Here is a 20,400-nt window from a genome sequence, read left to right on the forward strand (position 1 = left end):
TCATGAGGGGTTTAAAATATTCTGTTTTTTAAAAAAGTGGGTTTTTTTTTAGTATGTCAGTGATCTGCCCATAACATATGCTATATGTTGATGATTCAGCTGATATAGGTGTTAATCTGGTTGTCCCTAGTTTTCCCTAAGAAGTCCTACTAGTGCTACACAAAATGCTCACTGTTGCTTATTTTCTTTATAGTTTTATATACCTTGATCAAGTGATAAGCATATTCAGCTATTGAAAAAATTACCTACCTTCCAAACATGTAACACCTATCTTCTCTCATAGATCAGGGTAATTTCACTACTTTACTTTTGTAAGACTATTAAAGAGTGGTTTAGCACTTGTCTTAATACACCTGGGTGTCAATACAAGAGCAGCAATTTTTGTGAGCATGTGCAAGTTATTTAACCTCTCTTGATCTTTGTTTTGTTCTTCTGTAAAATGGGAAACCATTAATACCTACCTCAGAACATTGAGGAGAAAAACCGCAATTTAATTAACGATAAAAAATATGGGAAAATGCTAAATGCATAGTAAGTAGTCAATATATGAATAGAAGTGGCTGTAGCTGTTATTGTTTTATTAGAGGATCTTTAGAAATCCCACAGGAGCAAACTGGGAAGGGGAAAGGACAAAGAATAAAGAATGAGTAATATATCTCATATGTGTATAGCAAAAGAAAATAATGGCTTATGAGCCAATTTCTTCAACTTTTTCAGATAATTCTATGAAGAATGTAAAGTAACCTTTCTTGTTTATCAACAGCTTCTCTCTTTTTGAATAATCAGGGTTATTCAATAAAAGCTGAAGCATGATTTTGCAAGCATTTTTGCTTTTTTGTGAAATATATGCCACATTCTTAGGGGAATTTAATCAAAAGCTGATGATTCACATATTTCTAAAAAATCAAAACTGATTTTGGAGAAGCGTTTTGATATTCAAAAGCTTTTTATTCTTATTATAACCATAACTCCACCCTCTGGAAAAATAGGTTATTATATTTCTTAAGTAAATTGATTTAGCATCAAAGATTTGGTTTCAGACTGTGAATTTCTGAATTTTTCAGGGATAATAGGGAGAGACAGTGATGTTTTGAATATTATAGAATGAACCATTCCCAACCATAAGAAATTACTCCAACAGACACAGAATTTCTGAGAGCCAGGTGATTATATAAGAGAAACTGGATTGCCTGTCTCTTTATTCTCCTGAACACCCACAGAGTATTCAAAAACACCCATCTTAAAAGTATTTTAACTAACATATTGGCATAAAATGTCACAGACAAACTAAGAAACAAAATAATTATAAATGGACAAGAATGGTATATACATGCAAGAAAATCATGAAAACTGGTGTTTAGAGCAAGCATCCAGTACTTAGAACCACAAAGGAAGTTGAAGAAAAGGTCAAAATATGTATAATTATAATTTTTGTCATAGTACAGTAGCTTAAAATTGAGTTTTCAACTATAGAAATAACCTTTGCAAGGATATGGAGAAACATTTTATTTTTGATTTAACAGAACCTCAACCACCATTTAATGACTAAAAAGTAATGGAGCTACTACTGCATTTATTTCCTGGGCAATCAGATAGGTACTTTCTGGCACACAGTGAGAAATATGCTTCTGTGAGGCCTTCATCAAGATTTTGTTCCTTGGTCCTGCCAAGAAGCAGGTCTGATACCTGATTACTTCCCTTAATCTAGCAGCCTTTTTTTAATTCTAATAATGAACTATAGAAATGATCCCTGAAAGTACAGTCTTTAGCAGTCCATTTTTTTTAAAGAGAGAGAGAAAGAGAATTTTTTTAATATTTATTTTTCAGTTTTCGGTGGACACATCTTTATTTTATTTTTATGTGGTGCTGAGGATCAAACCCAGTGCCCTGAGCATGCCAGGTGAGTGCATTATGGCTTGAACCACATCCCCAGCCCCCATATTCTTTTAAATGTTGCTTAACATGTTAGGTTTGGGGGTATAGAATTTTAAAATAACAAAAGCAAGCCACAGGCAGAAATGCAGATAGTCCAGAGCCTTGCTTCTCCAAATGTTAGCCTGATGTTGGAAACACACATAAAGGAGACTGATTTCTCAAGAGAGCATATGGACTCAACCACATTGTAATAATACATACATAATGTCTCTTTCTTAGTTTCCAGAGATTAAAAAAAAAACACAGTTGCAGAAATATTTGAAGTCTGCATTTCAACATAATCCTTCTCTGTAGGCATTTATATATGGAACCTAAGTTATAGTCAGAAAGTGACTTGGTAAGAATGGAATCAAAACAGGGACATTAGGTAGAATTTTTAATTTTTTTATTTATTTTTGGTACCAGGGATTGAACCCAGGGGCACTTAACCACTGAACTATATACCCAGCCTATTTTGTATTGTATTTAGAGACAGGGTCTCACTGAGTTGCTTGGGGCCTCACTAAATCGCTGATGTTGACTTTGAACTCATGATCTGTTGGGGTTTTTAGCCCCCCATTCCCTCCTGACCTGTGGGAGAGACTGGGATGCACGCCGGACCAGGATAGGCCAAGAAAGGTAAAGGTCGACTGGCTGCCCACACCCAGCCCTCCCTCCCTGGAGGACAATCAGACAAAGCAGGATCTCAATCTCATTTAATGAGAATAAACACACAGCTAATATAATGTACAGGAGCCAATCAGGGTAAAGGTCAGCAGGGTGGGGAGAATTTACATCTACACCCATCCTATATGCAGTAATGTCCATGAGGGCAGAAAGGTTCTGAGCCTATCCTAGAGATGGTCTTTTTCTTCATCACAACCCAGGGCAATGCCTTCTGGCTAAGCCCTAGGTGCTCTCTTAGCCACATATGGCCCCAGGACTGGGAAGCAGATGCATCCAGCAAGTTAAGTTTCCTCTTTTCTGCTGCAACATGCCCCACTTTACATCATGCCCTGCAATGATCCTCCTGCCTCAGCCTTCTGAGTAGCTGGGATTATAGGCATGTGTTACCGCCTCCAACTAGATAGAATTTTAAATTTCATCAGGCTAAGATAGATAAGCACAATAAAATTGATCTTACCAATAGTGCTAAAATTCTTGAGTTTGTTGGCAGCAATACCCTGCTCTCAATTACACACTGGTGATAACTGTAAATATGCAAAAGTTATCATTCAAAGCTATTTATCTTCTGCACAATGCTTGTATGGATTTTGCCAACCTTTGGCTCTGTGATGCTCCTTTACCTGTGTCAGTGACTCAACCTTTCCCCACTACCTTCTGATGTTCTTTCAGTTTTATAATAAATTCAAGCAAATTAGAGTCAAATCCTGTGGGCTTTGGAGTTAAATCAGTCAGGGTCCCAGCAGGAAACAGTACACTCCAGATGGTTTGAATTAAGAGACTAAAGGATAGACACGAGTCACTCAGAAATGAGCAACAGTTAGAAGTTGTTATCACCACTAATACTGAAGGGATTTTAGCGCTGACTGAAAGCAGGATCCAAGGGTATCCTGCTTGGCAGGAGCTGTAATCAGTGAAGGGGCTCATGTACTGCTGGGGACAAGGCGTTGAAGTAAAGAGGGCTTGAGGAAGAATGAAGGACAGTTTCCTTCCCCTAACCTAAAATTTCTTGCTGATGTCACCTGTTGGCCTAACTGATTGGAAAATCAGCTGGCAAGGGAGGTTGAGTAATTCAGTCCACAGAAGTCAGTTTTCCAGAAAACAAAGCAGAAAAGATGGGGATGGGTGGTGGTTTTTGAGGAGAGGCAACAAAAGAAAATAAGCAGTACAACAGCCATTGTGTATCTCTTTAGAGACCTTTTATATCTACATTTAGATCCACTATATGTTGATCTTTTGTGTTGTAAATGGAAAGTCTTCTTTATCTCAATGATGAATGGATAAAGAAAATGTGGTATATATACACCCAATGGGTTACTACTCAGCTATAATGAAGAATGACTTTATGACATCGGCCATATTTTCTAGGAAAGACTATGCCCAAGACATTGGATATGAGATAATTTTCTAGAAAGAATTTTCTAGAAAATTAAGGCTGATTGACACAGAAAGACAAATACCACATGTTCTCATATGTAGAAGCTATAGAATGTCAACCTGAATGTCATACAGTGATTAATAGAAGTTGGGATGGTGGGGAATTGGTGGATAAAGGGAGGGTGGATTTGTACAGTTCACACTGTATGCATATATAGAGATATCACACTGAATCCCATTAATATATACATTTGATACATATTGGTCAGTGTAAAAGATATTAGAAAAGGAAAATTAAGAATGTTCATTAGTAGGAACATGAAACTGGAGAACATTGGGAGCAGCTCTAAAAATCAAAGCTAAAGTTGCTTATGTCCCAGTCTCAAAATGAGTAAACACTGAGCTTTCATCTCACTCCAGTCAGAATGGCAATTATTAAGAATACAGGCAACAAAAATTGTTGGCAAGGATGTGTAACAAGGAAAATATACACTCATACATTGCTGGTGGGATTGCAAATTGGTGCAACCACTATGGAAAGCAGTGTGAGGATTCCTTGGGAAACTTGTAATGGAACCACCATTTGACACAGCTAGCCCACTCCTCTGTCTATACCCAAAGGACTTAAAAATAGCATACTATACTGAAGCAGCCACATCAATGTTATGGCAGCTCAACTCATAATAGCCAAGCTATGGAAACAATCTAGGTGTCCTTCCATGGATGAATGGATAAAGAAAAGGTGGTATATATACACACAATGGAGTATTACTCAGCTATAAAGAAGAATGACTTTAAGACATCGGCTAGTAAATGGATGGATCTGGAGACTATCATGCTAAGTAGACCAGTCCCCAAAAGCCAAAGGTTGAATGTTTTTGCTGATATGTGGATGCTAAACCATAATAAGTGGGGGTAGAAATTTAGTAGTAGATTACACAAAGGGGAATGAAGAAAAGGGAGGGGGATGGGAAAAATAAAGACAGTGGAATGAATTTGACATAATTATCTTATGTACATATATGAATACATTACAGTGAACCCCATTATCTTAAGGCTGGGATTCTAATCAGAAAAGATATACTCCATGCTTGTATTACTGTATCAAAATGGATTCTACTGTCATGTATAACTAAGAAGAACCAATTAAAAAACAAGAAAAAAAGATGAGTAGTTTAGGTGCAGAAGAATATAGATGGGAGAAGTAAAATAGGTAAGATGGTAAGAATACATGTATGGTGGAGATGCATATGATCCATGGGCCTCAATTGCTATTGCATACTAAGACACAGTGGTTTCTTTTAATCACGAGAGAACTAGTCTTACTGCTGTCCTACACAACCAGGAGGCCTGAATGAGGGGAGAGAAGAAAGAGTTGATAATATATATTGGAACATCAAAATCATTGAGTGATTTCTAAGCAGAAAAAGGGCAGCTTTGATATCATTTTCAAATAATCAGTTATCAAAGGAAGTTCATCACTACTGAAAAGTAAAGCATGCAATGATTAAGGAAAGGGATGTTTACATAAATAAGAAATTCATGAGGGTAGAATAGCAGGTAAAATAAACAAACTAGAAACTCAGCATGATTGAGTTGTGTTGGTCAAGTGAGGTTTTACAAAATACCTATATTTTTCTTTGTTTTATCTTCTGTCTTAAAAAGCAATGTGTGATTTTTATAGTTACCAAACAAAACTGTAACTTATGTTTCACTCTTTAAATAGCTTATTTTATGTACATTTGACAGTTCTATTATATTTCTGAAAGGAGTTGAAATTCATTTTTTTATTAACAATTGGGGAAAGAGGGTGCACATCTCCTTATGATTCCTTGATCTATATTTTAGAAGGACAATGAAGCCAGTCAATTGATACATGAATAATCATTCTATATGCTTAGCACAATCTGGGTTTCTATGTTAACAGAAGCACTATAAAACATGGTCTTGCCTCTCAAGGAGTTTATGATTTGACCTGCATGAGAAAGCATACACATATAGGATTAGGGATTATGCAAGATAATGTATAATTAAGTACCAAAATGTATGGTATACACTGCAAGTGCTGGAATTATCAGCAAAGGCCTGTTGAAGCAGAACTTGATTTAGACTGAAATATAAGATGCGCATAAGTGGAAGGAAGTTATCAATATGAATACTATTTGGGTCAGAAACCTTTTAAATATTTGCTCAACTTGCCCTTTCTCACTCTGTTTTGTTCATGGTGCTCCTATTTAAGTATGTGTGAAATTAAGTTTTAATTCCTTTGTTTTGTGATTTATTTTATTCTTGTGCTTAGAAAATCTTTCCACATCTAAAAAGTATTAACTTCCGTTTTCTCTTGAAATTTTTATGTTTATGTTTTAACAATTGGCCTTTTATCTGTCAATTTATTTTCATACATTTTGTTAGATAAGAATCTAATTTTTTCTTATATTGATTTTATATAACAGCATTTTTGTACTGATTCATTAAGTCTGGATTGCTTTTTATGCATTCTCTTTACGTGTTAAATTCCAATATATGTGAGGTTTTGTTTCAGTTAGATTACTCCTGTTTTAATTTAAATTTATTTTTAAACAGAATTATAAAAATCAAAAAGTGTACATACTAGGGGAGTACCAAGGGATGTTTTAATACACAAATACATTGTATAAAGTTTAAATCAGGATAAAAATATCTATTTTTTAATCAGTTATCATTTCTTTTAAAATCATTTCTTCTAGCATTTTGAAATGTTCAGTAGATTATTGTTATAATATTTACCTATCTGTGCATTTGTACCTCAGAACTTGTTTTTCCTACCTAACTTAACATTGATCAACTTTTTCCCATCCCTCCTTTCCTCCTAGTCTCCCCAGCTTCTGGTAACATTACATCAATCTACTGTCGACTTCCAAGTTATAAACTTTTTTAGATTCCATATATGAATGAGATCATGAGGTACTTGTCTTTCTGTGCCGGTCTCATTTCAATTTACATAATGGTCCCCAGTTCTATTCATGTTGTCACAAATGACATAATTTCTTTTTTATAAACAAATAGTATTTTATTGTGCATATGAATTACAATTTCTTTATCTAATCATCAGTTGATGGGTATTTAGCTTGTTTTCCATTTCTTGGCTATTGTGAATAATGTTATGCCGCAGTCTCTGGCTGGGCACAAATCACGAGTCTCCACACAGCTTGTAGATTCAAACAGCAATTCTTTATTCCCAAACTCACACCGGCCATCTACAAACACGTTCTGGGGAAATCCACGTTCTCTGCCCAAATCCACACTGTGCCCAAATCCACTACTCTGCCCAAATCCACTCCACATGGGCTTCTGTCTCCCAAAATATACTGTCTGACCCTAAGAACTCAAGAGGAACTCAGCAGCAGGATACACCCTATTCTAAAGGGGGAACACCCTAATCTCCTATTATGCTAAACTGCCCTATTCTAAAGGGGGAACACCCTAATCTCCTATTATGCTAAACCGCCCTGGTCCTTGAGCAAGGTCACCTTTCAGAAGTCCTTCCACTAGACAGCATGGAAGTAAGCTGGCAACGAGATTGTCATACCTACTTGGCTGATGGCTCCCAGCAATGTTACAGTGAACATGGGCATGAACATGTTTCTTTGGTTTCAGTTCTTTCACATATATACCTGGGAATGGGATTGCTGGATAATAGGTAATTCTATTTCCAGTTTTTGAAGGACCTTCACACTGTTTTCCAAAATGACTTTTCCAACTTATATTCCTGTCAACAATAGCAAGAGTTCCTTTTTATTCACATCCGTGTCAGCACTTGTCATCTTTTGTCTTTTGATAATAATCATTCTTACTGGGTATGATAATGTATTTCCCTGATAATTTAAGATGTTGAGCATTTTTTCATATAACCTTTGTCCATTTGGATATCTTTTCTTGAGAAAAAAGAAATGACTATTTAGAACTATTACTAATTTACAAATCATTTTATTTTAACTTTTTTGTTGTTTTTTCTTGTTTTCTTTTTTAACATTGATTTTCTGAGTTCCTTATATATTCTGGATATTAACCCTTTGTCAGATGAACAGTTTGCATTTTCTTCCATTCTGGAGGTTGTCTCTTCACTCCATTGTTCACTCAATTGGATGTTAAGAAACTTTTTAGTTTGATGTGATCCTATTAGTTTATTTTTGCTTCTGGTTACTGTGCTTTTGGGGTCTTGACAAAAAATTCCCTGCCAATTTCAATGTTCTAAAGTGTTTCTTCTGTGTTTTTTTGCTAATAGTTTCATAGTTTGAAGTTGTACATTTAAGTCTTTGATCTATTTAGAGTTTATTTTTGTAACTGGGAAGATATAGAGATCTAGTTTTATTCTTCTCCATGTGGAGGGTTAGATTATTCTTTACCATTAGTCTTTATATTTTTATACCAATATTATTTTAAAATTATTTAGCACTTCTACTTTAGTAATTTGTTCTTCAAACACTTATTTGGTATATTAATTTTTTTTTTTGAGAGAGAGAGAGAGAGAGAATTTTAATATTTATTTTTTAGTTTTCAGTGGACACAACATCTTTGTTTGTATGTGGTCCTGAGGATCGAACCCAGGCCGCACGCATACCAGGCGAGTACACTACTGCTTGAGCCTGTAAGGGTCTGGCGAAACGTCGGAGGAAGAGACCACCAAGAGACTGACTCATGCAATTGCAGAAGGGGGTTTATTGGGGATCCATTCCAACGCGCTGGGGCTCCCGGCCCACTCAAGAAGGGTGAGCAGCCAAGAGCCCCAAGCAGGGGTTGAGCAGAGCTTAAGTACACTTCTTGGGGAGGGCGGGGGCTTTGCATACATCAGAACAAATCAGCATGAGGCGCGGGAAAATTGAACAACAAATCTGAGACATGATTTGTACATTTATTAGCGGGAACAGATTGGGCAGGGGTGATTGGTTATTCCTAAGCAGGTACACATTCAAACTGATTGGTTCAGGCCCTGCATGCTCTAGGCTATGAATCAGCAAAATAGCCTAGTAGGGCGTTGTCTTAACTGCCTCAGGGTGTAGCAGAGGAATTTAACAATACCTGGTCCTTCACTTTTTAACTTCAATTTCTTTTACTCTTACATTCCCCACTCCTTTTTCCAACTACTTTTAATTTTAAAAGTGATAGATCATAATTATTGAGGGGTCTCATTTTCCATTTCTGCCAGTGGAGCATATTGCTGCCTGATTACCATGAGTTACACTTGTCCTATCTGTGCCTGGAGGAAAGAAACTATGCGGTTAAGCACACAGGGATCCACAGTCAGTAACAGCATAAGAATGATCAAGGGTCTGGCTAGGGCTGATAGGAGTGTAGTTAACCAGGGGGACTGGGCAAACCAAGACTCAAACCACCCTTGTTGAGTTTCCCTTTTTCTTTGGCGCTCTTCAAGGCATTTTCTTAATTTACTCATAGATTCTTTTACAACTCCAGTATGGTCAGTATAAAAACAACATTCTTCCCTTGGTGCTACACAGAGGCCTCCTTCCCTCATAAAGAGAAGATCTAACCCCCGCCTGTTCTGCAAAACAACCTCAGAGAGAGAGGTTAAAGATTCTTGCAAGGCTGTGATAGAAGTCTCTAATGTTTTCAAGCCCTGATCTATCACTGTTTCTAACTGGGCCATTTGTTGTGACCCCCAGATCATAGCAGCTGCTCCCGTACCTACTCCTGCAGCAGCTCCTATCCCCAACAATATGGCTAGAGTGAGGGACACTGGTTCCTGGTGGAAACGGGTTATTTGTCCCCCTACTAGACCTTCAAATGATTCTGCATCATGAAAAAGCACCCTGGGGAGTACTTGCACCATCACACAATAATTTACTGAGCTGTCAAACACCTGGACTGAAATGCAAGGAGTTAATCCTGAGTCACACGCCCACCAGGTTCCTTTCTCAGGGACTAGAAAGCCCTGCATGACATTGATTTCTCCTATCTGGGTGCATATGTGCTGTTTACTTTTGGGTGGGGACCCTAGACATAAACCTGTCCTGGTTACTTCTGGGAGAGTTAACTTTGGATTTTTGCCCCAACTACAGGTGGAACTCTGTAGTCTTCACAGCATAAGTCCCATTAACTGCTATTCCTTCATAATAAGGGGGCGCGGCAGAGAGGCATAGCCAGCAGGATTGGGTGAGGTCTGGCTGTGTGGAATTCAGTACCGCGAAGGTTCCTTTAATTAATTCCCAGAAGGAGGAGTCAGCTATACTCCGGACTGGGGAAGTAGACTAAGACGGAAACCTGGAGGATTGAGATAGAAGAGGGGTTTAATTCCTGGCTTGAGGGGATTGGGCCCTATTGTGGGATTTTCTTCCTGCTTAAGTCTGGTGAACCAGAGACCAAAGTCATAAGTGGGGCCATAAACATAGAACCGCATTCCCCAGTTATTTCCTGTAAGCCATGTTGTCCTGAGGTAGCCCCTTGCTTTGGAGATGAAAGTTATATTGAGGGGGTTACATAGAATATTTTTTTCCACAGCGAGTGTTTGACACTCGGCTAGTTAAACAGTTCCTAGGGTGTATCCAGGTGTCATTTCGCCCTACCTGAATCATCCTGTCTGGGGAGTTTGGTTTCCACCATGCAGCTCCCGTTTGTTCACAACCCCAAGATTTGCAATTGAAGTCATTGGTCCCTCCACAGATTCGGACCTGTTTGCGGCTTCGGAAATCAGCTGGGCACACATAATAATCAAGACTGGCTAGTCTACACCTATGATAGGGGCAATGACATCCATGATACATATGGTGTGGGGAATGTTGCCCTGGCTTGGGGTCAAACGGGATCTGTGTGGGGTCCTCTATGTCAGGGAGGTCCCAGTCAGAGAGGCCTATGGCCAGTTGACAAATGTCCGGATGGAGAGATAGCCACCAAGTCCATAGGGGGGCTATATGTTAAATAGACCATACTACTTGTCCAGTGGGATTTATAATCTGCCAGTGTTGTTGAACAGGCTGATGGGGATTAGGGCTGCAGGTGGTCAGGGGAAGAATCCATAGCCCTACCCACATGACGGACACACAACTTGAGAGGGTTACCAGTCTGTTCCAGTTTCCAGCCGGAGTCTGGACAGGGCACAGGCTTGAGATGGAAGGCATGGATCCAGGGAGTGATCCCATCTACTTTCACCGCTGTAGGCGTTATAAGCAGCACCTGGTATGGTCCTTTCCAGCGGGGTTCCAGGGATGACACCTGATGTCGTCTCACGAATACGAAGTCTCCCACTTGATATCGGTGTGGGGTTCCCTTGTCTCCGGGCTGATAAGCAGTGGCCAACTGTTTCCACAGGTATCGCTGGGTGTGTTCAAGGGCTTTAAGTCTGTTAAGCAAGGGGGTGTGAAAGGAATCGTTAAGTCTCAGGTTTGGGGTCAAGTCCCTGATTGGAGGAGGGGCACCATAGAGAATTTCATAGGGGGTAAGGTTACACAGAGAGATGGAGGGGGTATTTCTTGCACGAAACAGTGCATAAGGTAGGAGCATAGTCCAATCTTTTATGCCGGTCTCCAAGCTTAATTTCGTTAAGGTCTCTTTGATGGTTCTATTCATCCTTTCTACCTGTCCTGAGCTCTGGGGTCTATAGGCACAATGTAACTTCCAATTATCCCCAGGGTCCTGGCCAATCCCTGACTTACCTGGGCCACAAATGCAGGTCTGTTATCGGAGCCCATTACCTTAGGCAGTCCAAATCTTGGAAAGATGTCTTCCAGAATCTTTTTGACCACCATCTGAGCAGTTTCTTTCTTCGTGGGGAAGGCTTCGACCCATCCTGAAAAAGTATCTACAAAGACTAGGAGATACTTAAGTCCATACCTTACTGGCTTGATTTCAGTAAAGTCCACTTCCCAGAACTGTCCGGGTCTGGTCCCTCATAAGCGCTTTCCTACAGGAAGCTTGGATGGGTATGCATTAACTAATTGGCAGACTTGACAAGCTCTGGTCACCTGCTCAGCTATTTTTTTTTTTTTTTTTTTTTTGTGAGCCAGTCAACAATAAGTCCTTTCTTTTGTCCTTCAAGAGTGCCTGTAACTTCTTTGAGCCTAAATGGGTGAGCTGGTGAACATCTTTGATGTAAAGTTGGGCTTTTTGGAATTGTGAACTTGGCTCTGTAGGATCCCGGGAGTTCGGTGTCCATGTCCCCAGGCCATAAGTTGCCTGAATGTTCCCGCGCAGCCAAGTTTCCTGGTTGTTGTTCCCCCAGCGTGGAAACAGTTAACAGGGTCACTCCGTTTAGGGCTGCCAGCTTAGCTTCCTCATCTGCCCGTCTGTTTCCAACTGCCACGGGGTCATTCCCCTTCTGGTGCCCCGACAGTGCACTATAGCTAGTTCTTTAGGGCCTTTTACTGCCGAGAGAAGGTGGAGGATCTCATCTTTGTTCTTTATTTCCTTCCCAGGGGAGGTTAATAGCCCCCTTTGCTGGTAAGTAGCCCCATGCACATGAGCAGTGGCGAATGCATAGTGGCTATCAGTGTATATGGTGGCTCTTTTGCCTGATGCTAGCTCCAATGCTTTTGTAAGGGCAATTAGCTCTGCTTTTTGAGCTGATGTTCCTTCTGGAAGACCAGAAGACCAGATAACATTAGTTTTGCTAACTACTGCCGCTCCAGCCTGCCGCTTACCGTCTTGGAGGAAGCTGCTCCCATCCATAAACCATATGACCTCAGGGCGGAGCAGTGGCTGATCCTTTAAGTCTCATCGTACATTGGTCTCCTCTGCCAGTATGTGTTGACAATCATGAGCGACGGGTCCTGATGATTCTTCTGGCAGCAGTGTAGCTGGGTTGAGTGGAGCAGGGGGTCCCAGCGTTATTCTGTGCTTGTCAAGCAAGAGGCTCTGGTAATGGGTTATTCTGGAGTTTGATAGCCACCTGTCTGGAGGCTGACGGATGATGCTCTCCAGGGCATGGTGGGCTATGATGGTTAGCTTCTGCCCCAGTGTTAACTTATCAGCATCCTTTGTTAGAAGGGCTGCCGCTGCTATAGCCCTTAGGCAATGGGGCCACCCGCTAGCCACTGGGTCCAATTTTTTTGATAAGTATGCTACCAGCCTTTTCCAAGGTCCCAAAGTCTGAGTGAGCACTCCCCGTGCTATTCCTTTCTTTTCCTCGATGTAGAGAGTGAAGGGTTTTTCTACATCTGGGAGAGCTAAGGCTGGGGCGGATAGCAGCACCTTTTTGATATTATCAAAAGCCTGTTGGTGTTCAGGGGTCCATTGGAATTGGGCATTCCCCTTTATCAGCGGGTATAAAGGGGCAGCCAAAGACACAAACCCAGGAATCCATAACCTACAAAAGCCGGCAGTCCCAAGAAACTCTCTGAGCTGTCTCTTATCAGATGAGGGCGGTATCTGCACAACAGTTCGTTTTCTGGGTTCAGTAAGCCATCGTTTGCCACCCCTAAGTGAATAACCCAGGAAGATTACTTCTTGTTGACAAATTTGGGCCTTTTTGGCAGAAGCCCTGTATCCGAGCTGAGCAAGCTCGGATAATAGTGCTTGGGTCCCAGACTCACAGTTCTCCTTGGTATTGGCTGCCAGCAGCAGATCATCCACATATTGGAGTAGGGTGACTTCGGGGTGTGCAGTTCTGAAGTCGTTGAGGTCCCTGTGGAGAGCTTCATCAAAGAGAGTGGGGGAGTTTTCGAACCCCTGTGGGAGTCTAGTCCAGGTTAGTTGGCCAGATGTTCCTATTTCTGGGTCTATCCATTCGAAAGCAAACAACAACTGACTGTCCTTATGCAGGGGCAAGCAGAAGAAAGCATCTTTTAAGTCCAGCACAGTGTGCCATTTCTGCTCCGGATTCAGAGTGCTAAGCAAATTATATGGATTAGGCACCGTGGGGTGAATGTCCTGCACTCTGTTGTTGATCTCTCTTAAGTCTTGAACAGGACGGTAGTCCCCAATTCCTGGCTTTCTTACTGGTAACAGGGGGGTATTCCAGGCCAATTGACAGGGCCTTAGGACCCCAAGAGCCAGGTATTTCTGAATATGGGGTCTTATTCCATCCCTAGCTTCTTTGCTTAGAGGGTATTGTTTAACACTGATTGGAGAGGCAGAGGCTTTTTATTCTACTACTACTGGAGGTTGTTTTATGGCTAGACCTAACCCAGAAGTTTCTGCCCAGGCATTAGGATAATCTTTTATCCATCTCTGGGGTAGTCTACCTGTTTGATCGGTCCCAGGGGCCGTGAAGAGTTGATGTTCATCTTCTACTGACATAGTCAGAGCCGTGACTATGGGGGTCTTTACTGAAGGGTTTAGAAACTCCACTTGGGGACCATCGGGATAAAGGTTATTTTAGCCCTGAGCTTGGTGAGTAGGTCCCTGCCCATTAATGGGGCTGGGCATTCTGGGATTACTAGGAAAGAGTGGTGAACTTTTCCCCTTCCTAGGTCCATAGTCCTTTTTGTTGTCCAAGCCCGATATTTACTGCCATTAGCCCCTTGAACTAAGAATCTTTTATTAGATAGAGGGCCCAGTGGGGCCTTGAGGGCTGAATATACGGCTCCTGTATCTACTTCAAAGTTCACTGGGGTCCCCTCCACCTCAAAAGTTACCCTGAGCTCAGGGAGGGGATCCGAGCCCTGACTTTCCTAATCATCTTCTAGAGTCAGCATGGCGGGCTGACGTGATTGCCTCTTTTTGGGCCCTCTTTGGCCCAGTGTCCTTTTTTTTTTTACAGTAGGCACATTGATCTGAGGCCAGGGACAGCCTTTGGCGTGGGCCCAGGTATCCCTTCCTGTCTCCCTGCTTTCTAACTTCTGGCCTGTCTGCGGCTGTGACCAGGACCTTAGCCAATGTTTTAGTCTGCCTTATGTGTTTCTCTCATCTTCCTTGCGTTCCCTTTCCTTCTCCCTCCTCTGTTCCTTCTCTTCCTCAGTTTCTCTCTTATAATATATTTTCTCAGCCTCTCTGACTAAATCTCTTAAGGTCATATCTTGTAGTCCATCTAAACATTGTAACTTTTTCTTAATATCTAGGGCAGCCTGCCCAATAAAAGCCATTGCAACAGATGCCTTTTGGTCTTCTGCCTGAGGATTAAAGGGAGTGTATCTCCTATATGCTTCCATAATTCTCTCCAGAAACATGGAGGGAGATTCATTGGGTCCCTGAATTATCTCTCTTACCTTGGCCAAATTAGTTGGCCGCCTAGCGGCCGCTCAAAAACACACTACAAGAGCCCGGCGATAAGTGGACAGATGCTCCCTACCTTCAAAGGTGTTAGGGTCCCAGTTGGGTCGGTTTAAGGGGAAGCCAGCTTCTATGATGTTAGGGAGTTGAGTTGGTCTCCCATCTGGTCCAAGAATATTCTTTCGGGCTTCCAAGAGGATTCTCTCCCATTCCTCTGTTGTGAAGAGAGTCCCCAGAAGCTGTTGGCAGTCATCCCAAGTGGGCTGGTGTGAGAACATCAGCGACTCGACTAAACCTGTAAGTCGGCTGGGGTCCTCAGAAAAAGGGGGATTGTTATTTTTCCAGTTGTACAGATCTGAGGAGGAGAAAGGCCAGTATTGGTAAGCCTGCATTTTCCCCCCGTGCCCATCATCTATCGTGGGCCCATAGGGATGAAGAGGAAGCATCACCAGGGCTTCCGAGTTCTCCATTATCCGCCGCCTGCAGGTTCCTTTAGCTGGTTCAGGTTCCTCCGGTGGGGGAGGGGCTGCTGCCGCTGCTGCCATTGCTGCTGCCACGGGGAAATCCCTGGGAGGGCTTGGGTCTGACCCAATTACCTCTAGTGGCGGGGTAACCGAGTCAGCGGCGGGAGGGTCATCTAGGATGGGTTGGGGGTTTGGGAGCATGGGTAGAGGATAAGGAGGGGGAGAAGAGTCCTGTGACTCAGGGAGAATGAAGGGACCAGGGGGAGGAGCGGAAGGTTTGAGTGATTGGATCGTGGGGGAGGGGGTTGGAATGGGAGCTGGGACAAGAAAAGGCTTCACCCACGTGGGAGGAAATTCACAGAGGTCCTGCAAGATTAAAATATATGGCTGTTGATCTGGATGGCCACGCGGCCCCGGCTGAAAGACAATATCCCTGACTTTGCAGATTAGAGGGAGGTAGAAGGACCCTCCTTGGGGCCATTTAACTCTGAGGGTGGGCCATTCTGAAGTGCAAGAGTGTCTGCCAGGTCTGGTGTTTCACTGAAGAAAGAAAGATTTTGGGCCCTTGAATGGACGTCAGTCCAATGTTCAAGAGTCAGGGACAGAGGCGTGGTATGGTTTTGTCCCATACTGGATGTTGCTCAAACAGAGACAATACAAACGTGACACAGACACACAGTAAACGTTTAACACAAGTTCAGAAGCAAAAATTAAAGACAGATAGTCAACTTAACCTGAAAAAAAAAAAAAGAATAGCCGGCAAAGCCAGACGGGTTGGCAGCAGAACACCTGACGAGGGCGCCTCCGTCCCTCTAAGGGCACTTCCATCCCTTTACCAGATGAGGGCTCTTCCGTCCCTCCCGGAGTCCTCCAAGGCGTCCCTTGGAGAACGTGGCCTGTCGCTTCAGGACACGTCTGTCCACCACCACCAGGGAGAACTTACGCTCTCCGCTGGCAGCCACCCTGCCAACCCAAACCGAAAAACCAGAAAAGCTCTGAGAGCTCACGCACTCCACTGAGCCAAATACCAAGCCCTGAGCGATCGCAAAGGAAAAACAAGAAAGAGAAGAAGGAGAAGAAGAGGAGGAAGAAGAAGAAGAAGAGGCGCCTTACTTATTTACCCCCTAAAAGGAGTCCGTTGGGGTCTCCCTGTCCGGCGATGCGCAGTTCCCGGCCAATGCACCAAATGTAAGGGTCTGGCGAAACGTCGGAGGAAGAGACCACCAAGAGACTGACTCATGCAATTGCAGAAGGGGGTTTATTGGGGATCCATTCCAACGCGCTGGGGCTCCCGGCCCACTCAAGAAGGGTGAGCAGCCAAGAGCCCCAAGCAGGGGTTGAGCAGAGCTTAAGTACACTTCTTGGGGAGGGCGGGGGCTTTGCATACATCAGAACAAATCAGCATGAGGCGCGGGAAAATTGAACAACAAATCTGAGACATGATTTGTACATTTATTAGAGGGAACAGATTGGGCAGGGGTGATTGGTTATTCCTAAGCAGGTACACATTCAAACTGATTGGTTCGGGCCCTGCATGCTCTAGGCTATGAATCAGCAAAATAGCCTAGTAGGGCATTGTCTTAACTGCCTCAGGGTGTAGCAGAGGAATTTAACAATACCTGGTCCTTCACTTTTTAACTTCAATTTCTTTTACTCTTACAAGCCACATCCCCAGCCCCTATTAATCTTATAATTCCCTAGGAGTCCTTGAAATCATTTTTTTCAGTGTGCAAAAATTGTATTCTGATATTTTTTTTTATTTTTTCACTACTATTTTACACTGCCATTTCTTCATGACTATCAAATATGATTGTGTCCTGTTACATATAAACAGTACTCTAGCTAAACTGGATTTTTGTCATTGCTGAGAGCCACAGCCAGTCGGAATGGGCCCTGGCATTTTGCCAGAAATAATGGTTGAGAGGCAGCCATTAAGATGATGATAATTAAGTTAAGCTCTCTATATTTGCTGTGACTGGATGATGCTGGATTGAAACAGGCTGTGTATTCAATTGTATATTGACCCCTGCTGTCCGCCTGCTACTTTGGAGTTTTCCTGGGGATTTCTGGGGAGTTCAAGCAGAGCCCATGGAGAGCTGGGAGAGTTGAGCCCATGGAGAGCTGGGAGAGTTCCTGGGAAGTGCGAGTGGAGGAGTGGAGTGCTGGTGGAGTTAGGGCAATAAAGGAGTTCCTGTTTGAACCTACAAGTGTCTCATGGTTGCTCGGTTATTTTTGTGCCCAGCCAGACTGCGGCATGTCATGTTCTTGTTAAACAGTCTAATGCATTTACTCATTCTTTTTCTTCATCTTTACCTTTTGAAATTGTACTTATCCTTTAAAGACTCCTTTCAACATTACCTTCTGATGTTTGATTAAGCCTTTATCTGATCAGCCATATCACTTTGTTTATTCTTCTTATGTAACTTCACCTTTTGCATTATTTTATAGCCAAATGTAGGATCTTTGAGAGCAGAGGCAGTGTCAAGTTAATCTTTGTTTTCCCAGTAAAAACTAGCATAGTTTCTAAGATGTCCACCTTGGTATAAAGTGCTTTGGGACTCTTTAAATGCTGACACAGTGGGTACACAATGTTTGCTAGTAATATGACAACCATGGTATCATTATTATATCTGTTAATAGAAACCATGGAACCAGATACTTATAGAAGTAAGGATTTAAAGCATGAGTGAATATGGATATTGTTGATATATAAAAGTCTTCATAGGACTCTGCATTTACTTCACAGGATTCTAGTAATTTTACTATCCTTATGGGTACCTTTTTATGTGTAACTTTTTTTTTTCAAATGAATCACCCATTTCCTAAGAATTTTTTTAAAAGTTATTGTCAAATTCTATTAAAAAAATGAAGATTCTGTTCTTTTCTAATTCAGTGCTATTCACAAGCATGACTCCCAGTTCGTTACTTATACTCTAGTAGGTATTCTGTATCACAGGATCTATTTCCAAATTATAAGAGGTAATATACATTTTAATTGGATCCCAGTTATCTATCTAAAAACATCAAATGAAATAATTACTTAACATTCTTCCTCCAAGATTTTATCCATTTTTAATGACTAAATTCTACTTTCACATTAAAAAAGTTCAGCACTTATCAGCAATTATGAATATAAAAATAAAGTCTAATGATGTAATAAAATACAGTACATAAAAATGGTGCAGGAATATAACTGGTGGTTAATTAAGAGCTAATGCCCATAGTGCTGAATAGTGTCATAGGATAATTATCCTTTGGCACCAATGTTAAGGTGAAGAAAAGTCATTATTTTGTGAACAGAAAAGTAATTTATAAGCATCATAGTTATTTATGCTGTATTCTGGTTTACAGTAATGCTACTGGATGACAAGGAAAGAGGGTTGTATAAAACATTTTTTTTACTACAACAGGTATTCTTTTACTCAATAACAGATGCCTTTCTGTCCTAAGCAAAACACTCCACTTGGATTTTAGTTATCTCATTTATAAAATGGACAAACATCTCTGTTTTGATTACTTCATATTGTTTTTTAAAGCATTCTTTTTTTAACCTTTATTTTATTTATTCATTTTTTATGTGGTACTGAGGATTGAACCCAGTATCTTACCTGTGCCAGGCAAGCACACTGCCACTGCCACAACCCCAGCCCCACTTCATATGGTTTTGATGATTTCACAACAAGTAAAGGATATGACAGAATATTGACAAGTTAAACAATGTTAAGTACATGTGAGAAAAAGATTAAAAAGCACACACACACATGCACCATAGAACAGACATAAGCCACACAGGTATTGGTTTTAAAAAGTACTGTTTTAGTTAATTAGAAGATAATGTATGCTCCAAAATAATCGTCCCAACAATTCTTCCAGATATATTCATAGACACACATAAGACTAGGAAATAGTATAATCTTTAAAGTTGTCTATTGCCCAAAAGAAAAACAACAACAAAAAATAAATGCTTAGAGACTTACAAGATATTTTCCTACATCACTTGTGAGATGGACTCCTAGGTTATTTCTAAAATTCAAAATCCCTAGATTCCTGGTGGGCGGACACTCATCAGAGCCTAGCCTCTTGTGCAGGACCACACAGTTGATCACACAGTGAAGAAAGTTAGAAACCCTGAACAGAACATTCAAGAATTATGGGACAGCATCAAAAAAACAAATCTAAGAGTTAGTGAGATAGAGGAAGGCATAGAGTTTCAAACCAAAGGAATCCACAATCTCTTCAATAGAGAACTTAGAGAATAAGGATAGAGCATAGAGAATAAACATAGAGAATAAGGATAGAATCTTAAAATCCACAAGCAAGAGGAATCAGATCACATGTAGGAGGAGAACAATTCGTAACTCAGCAGATTTTTCAACTCAGACCCTCAAAGCCAGGAGATCATGGAACATCATATACCAAGCTCTAAAAGAAAATGGATACCAACCAAGAATCTTATATGCAGCAAAATTAAGCTTTATATTTAATGATGAAATAAAAAACTTCCATGATAAACAAAAGTAAAAATAATTTACAACTAGAAAGCTTGTGCTACTGAACATCCTCAGCAAGATATTCCAAGAGGAAATGAAAAACAATGATGAAAATCAGCAGAGGGAGGGATTACATTAAAGGAAAATCTAATCAGAGGAGAAACCAAGTCTTGTTAAATAGCAAAAATAAACAAAAATAGCTGGGAATACAAATCATGTCTCAATAATATCTGTGAATGTTAATGGCATAAACTCACCAATCAAAAAACATAGACTAGCAGATTGGATTAAAAAAAAGACCCAATAATATGCTGCCTCCAAAAGACACACCT

General features: G+C 41.0%; 1 protein-coding gene and 1 pseudogene across 1 annotated transcript in view; one reads left to right on the forward strand and one right to left on the reverse strand.

Annotated features, from left to right (window-relative positions):
• Nucleotides 1-1,588: 1,588 nt before the first annotated feature.
• LOC143388483 (small nucleolar RNA U3) lies at nucleotides 1,589-1,766 on the reverse strand (annotated as a pseudogene).
• Nucleotides 1,767-16,192: 14,426 nt separating this feature from the next.
• LOC143642325 (zinc finger protein 280D-like) overlaps nucleotides 16,193-20,400 on the forward strand; it is a 69,151-nt gene continuing 64,943 nt past the window's right edge. The window contains exon 1 of the mRNA XM_077110643.1: nucleotides 16,193-16,491. Within this exon, the coding sequence (XP_076966758.1) occupies nucleotides 16,193-16,491 (299 nt within the window). The remainder of the gene's footprint in view (nucleotides 16,492-20,400) is intronic.

Source organism: Callospermophilus lateralis, chromosome 11, assembly GCF_048772815.1.
Source record: "Callospermophilus lateralis isolate mCalLat2 chromosome 11, mCalLat2.hap1, whole genome shotgun sequence".
NCBI lineage: Eukaryota > Metazoa > Chordata > Mammalia > Rodentia > Sciuridae > Callospermophilus > Callospermophilus lateralis.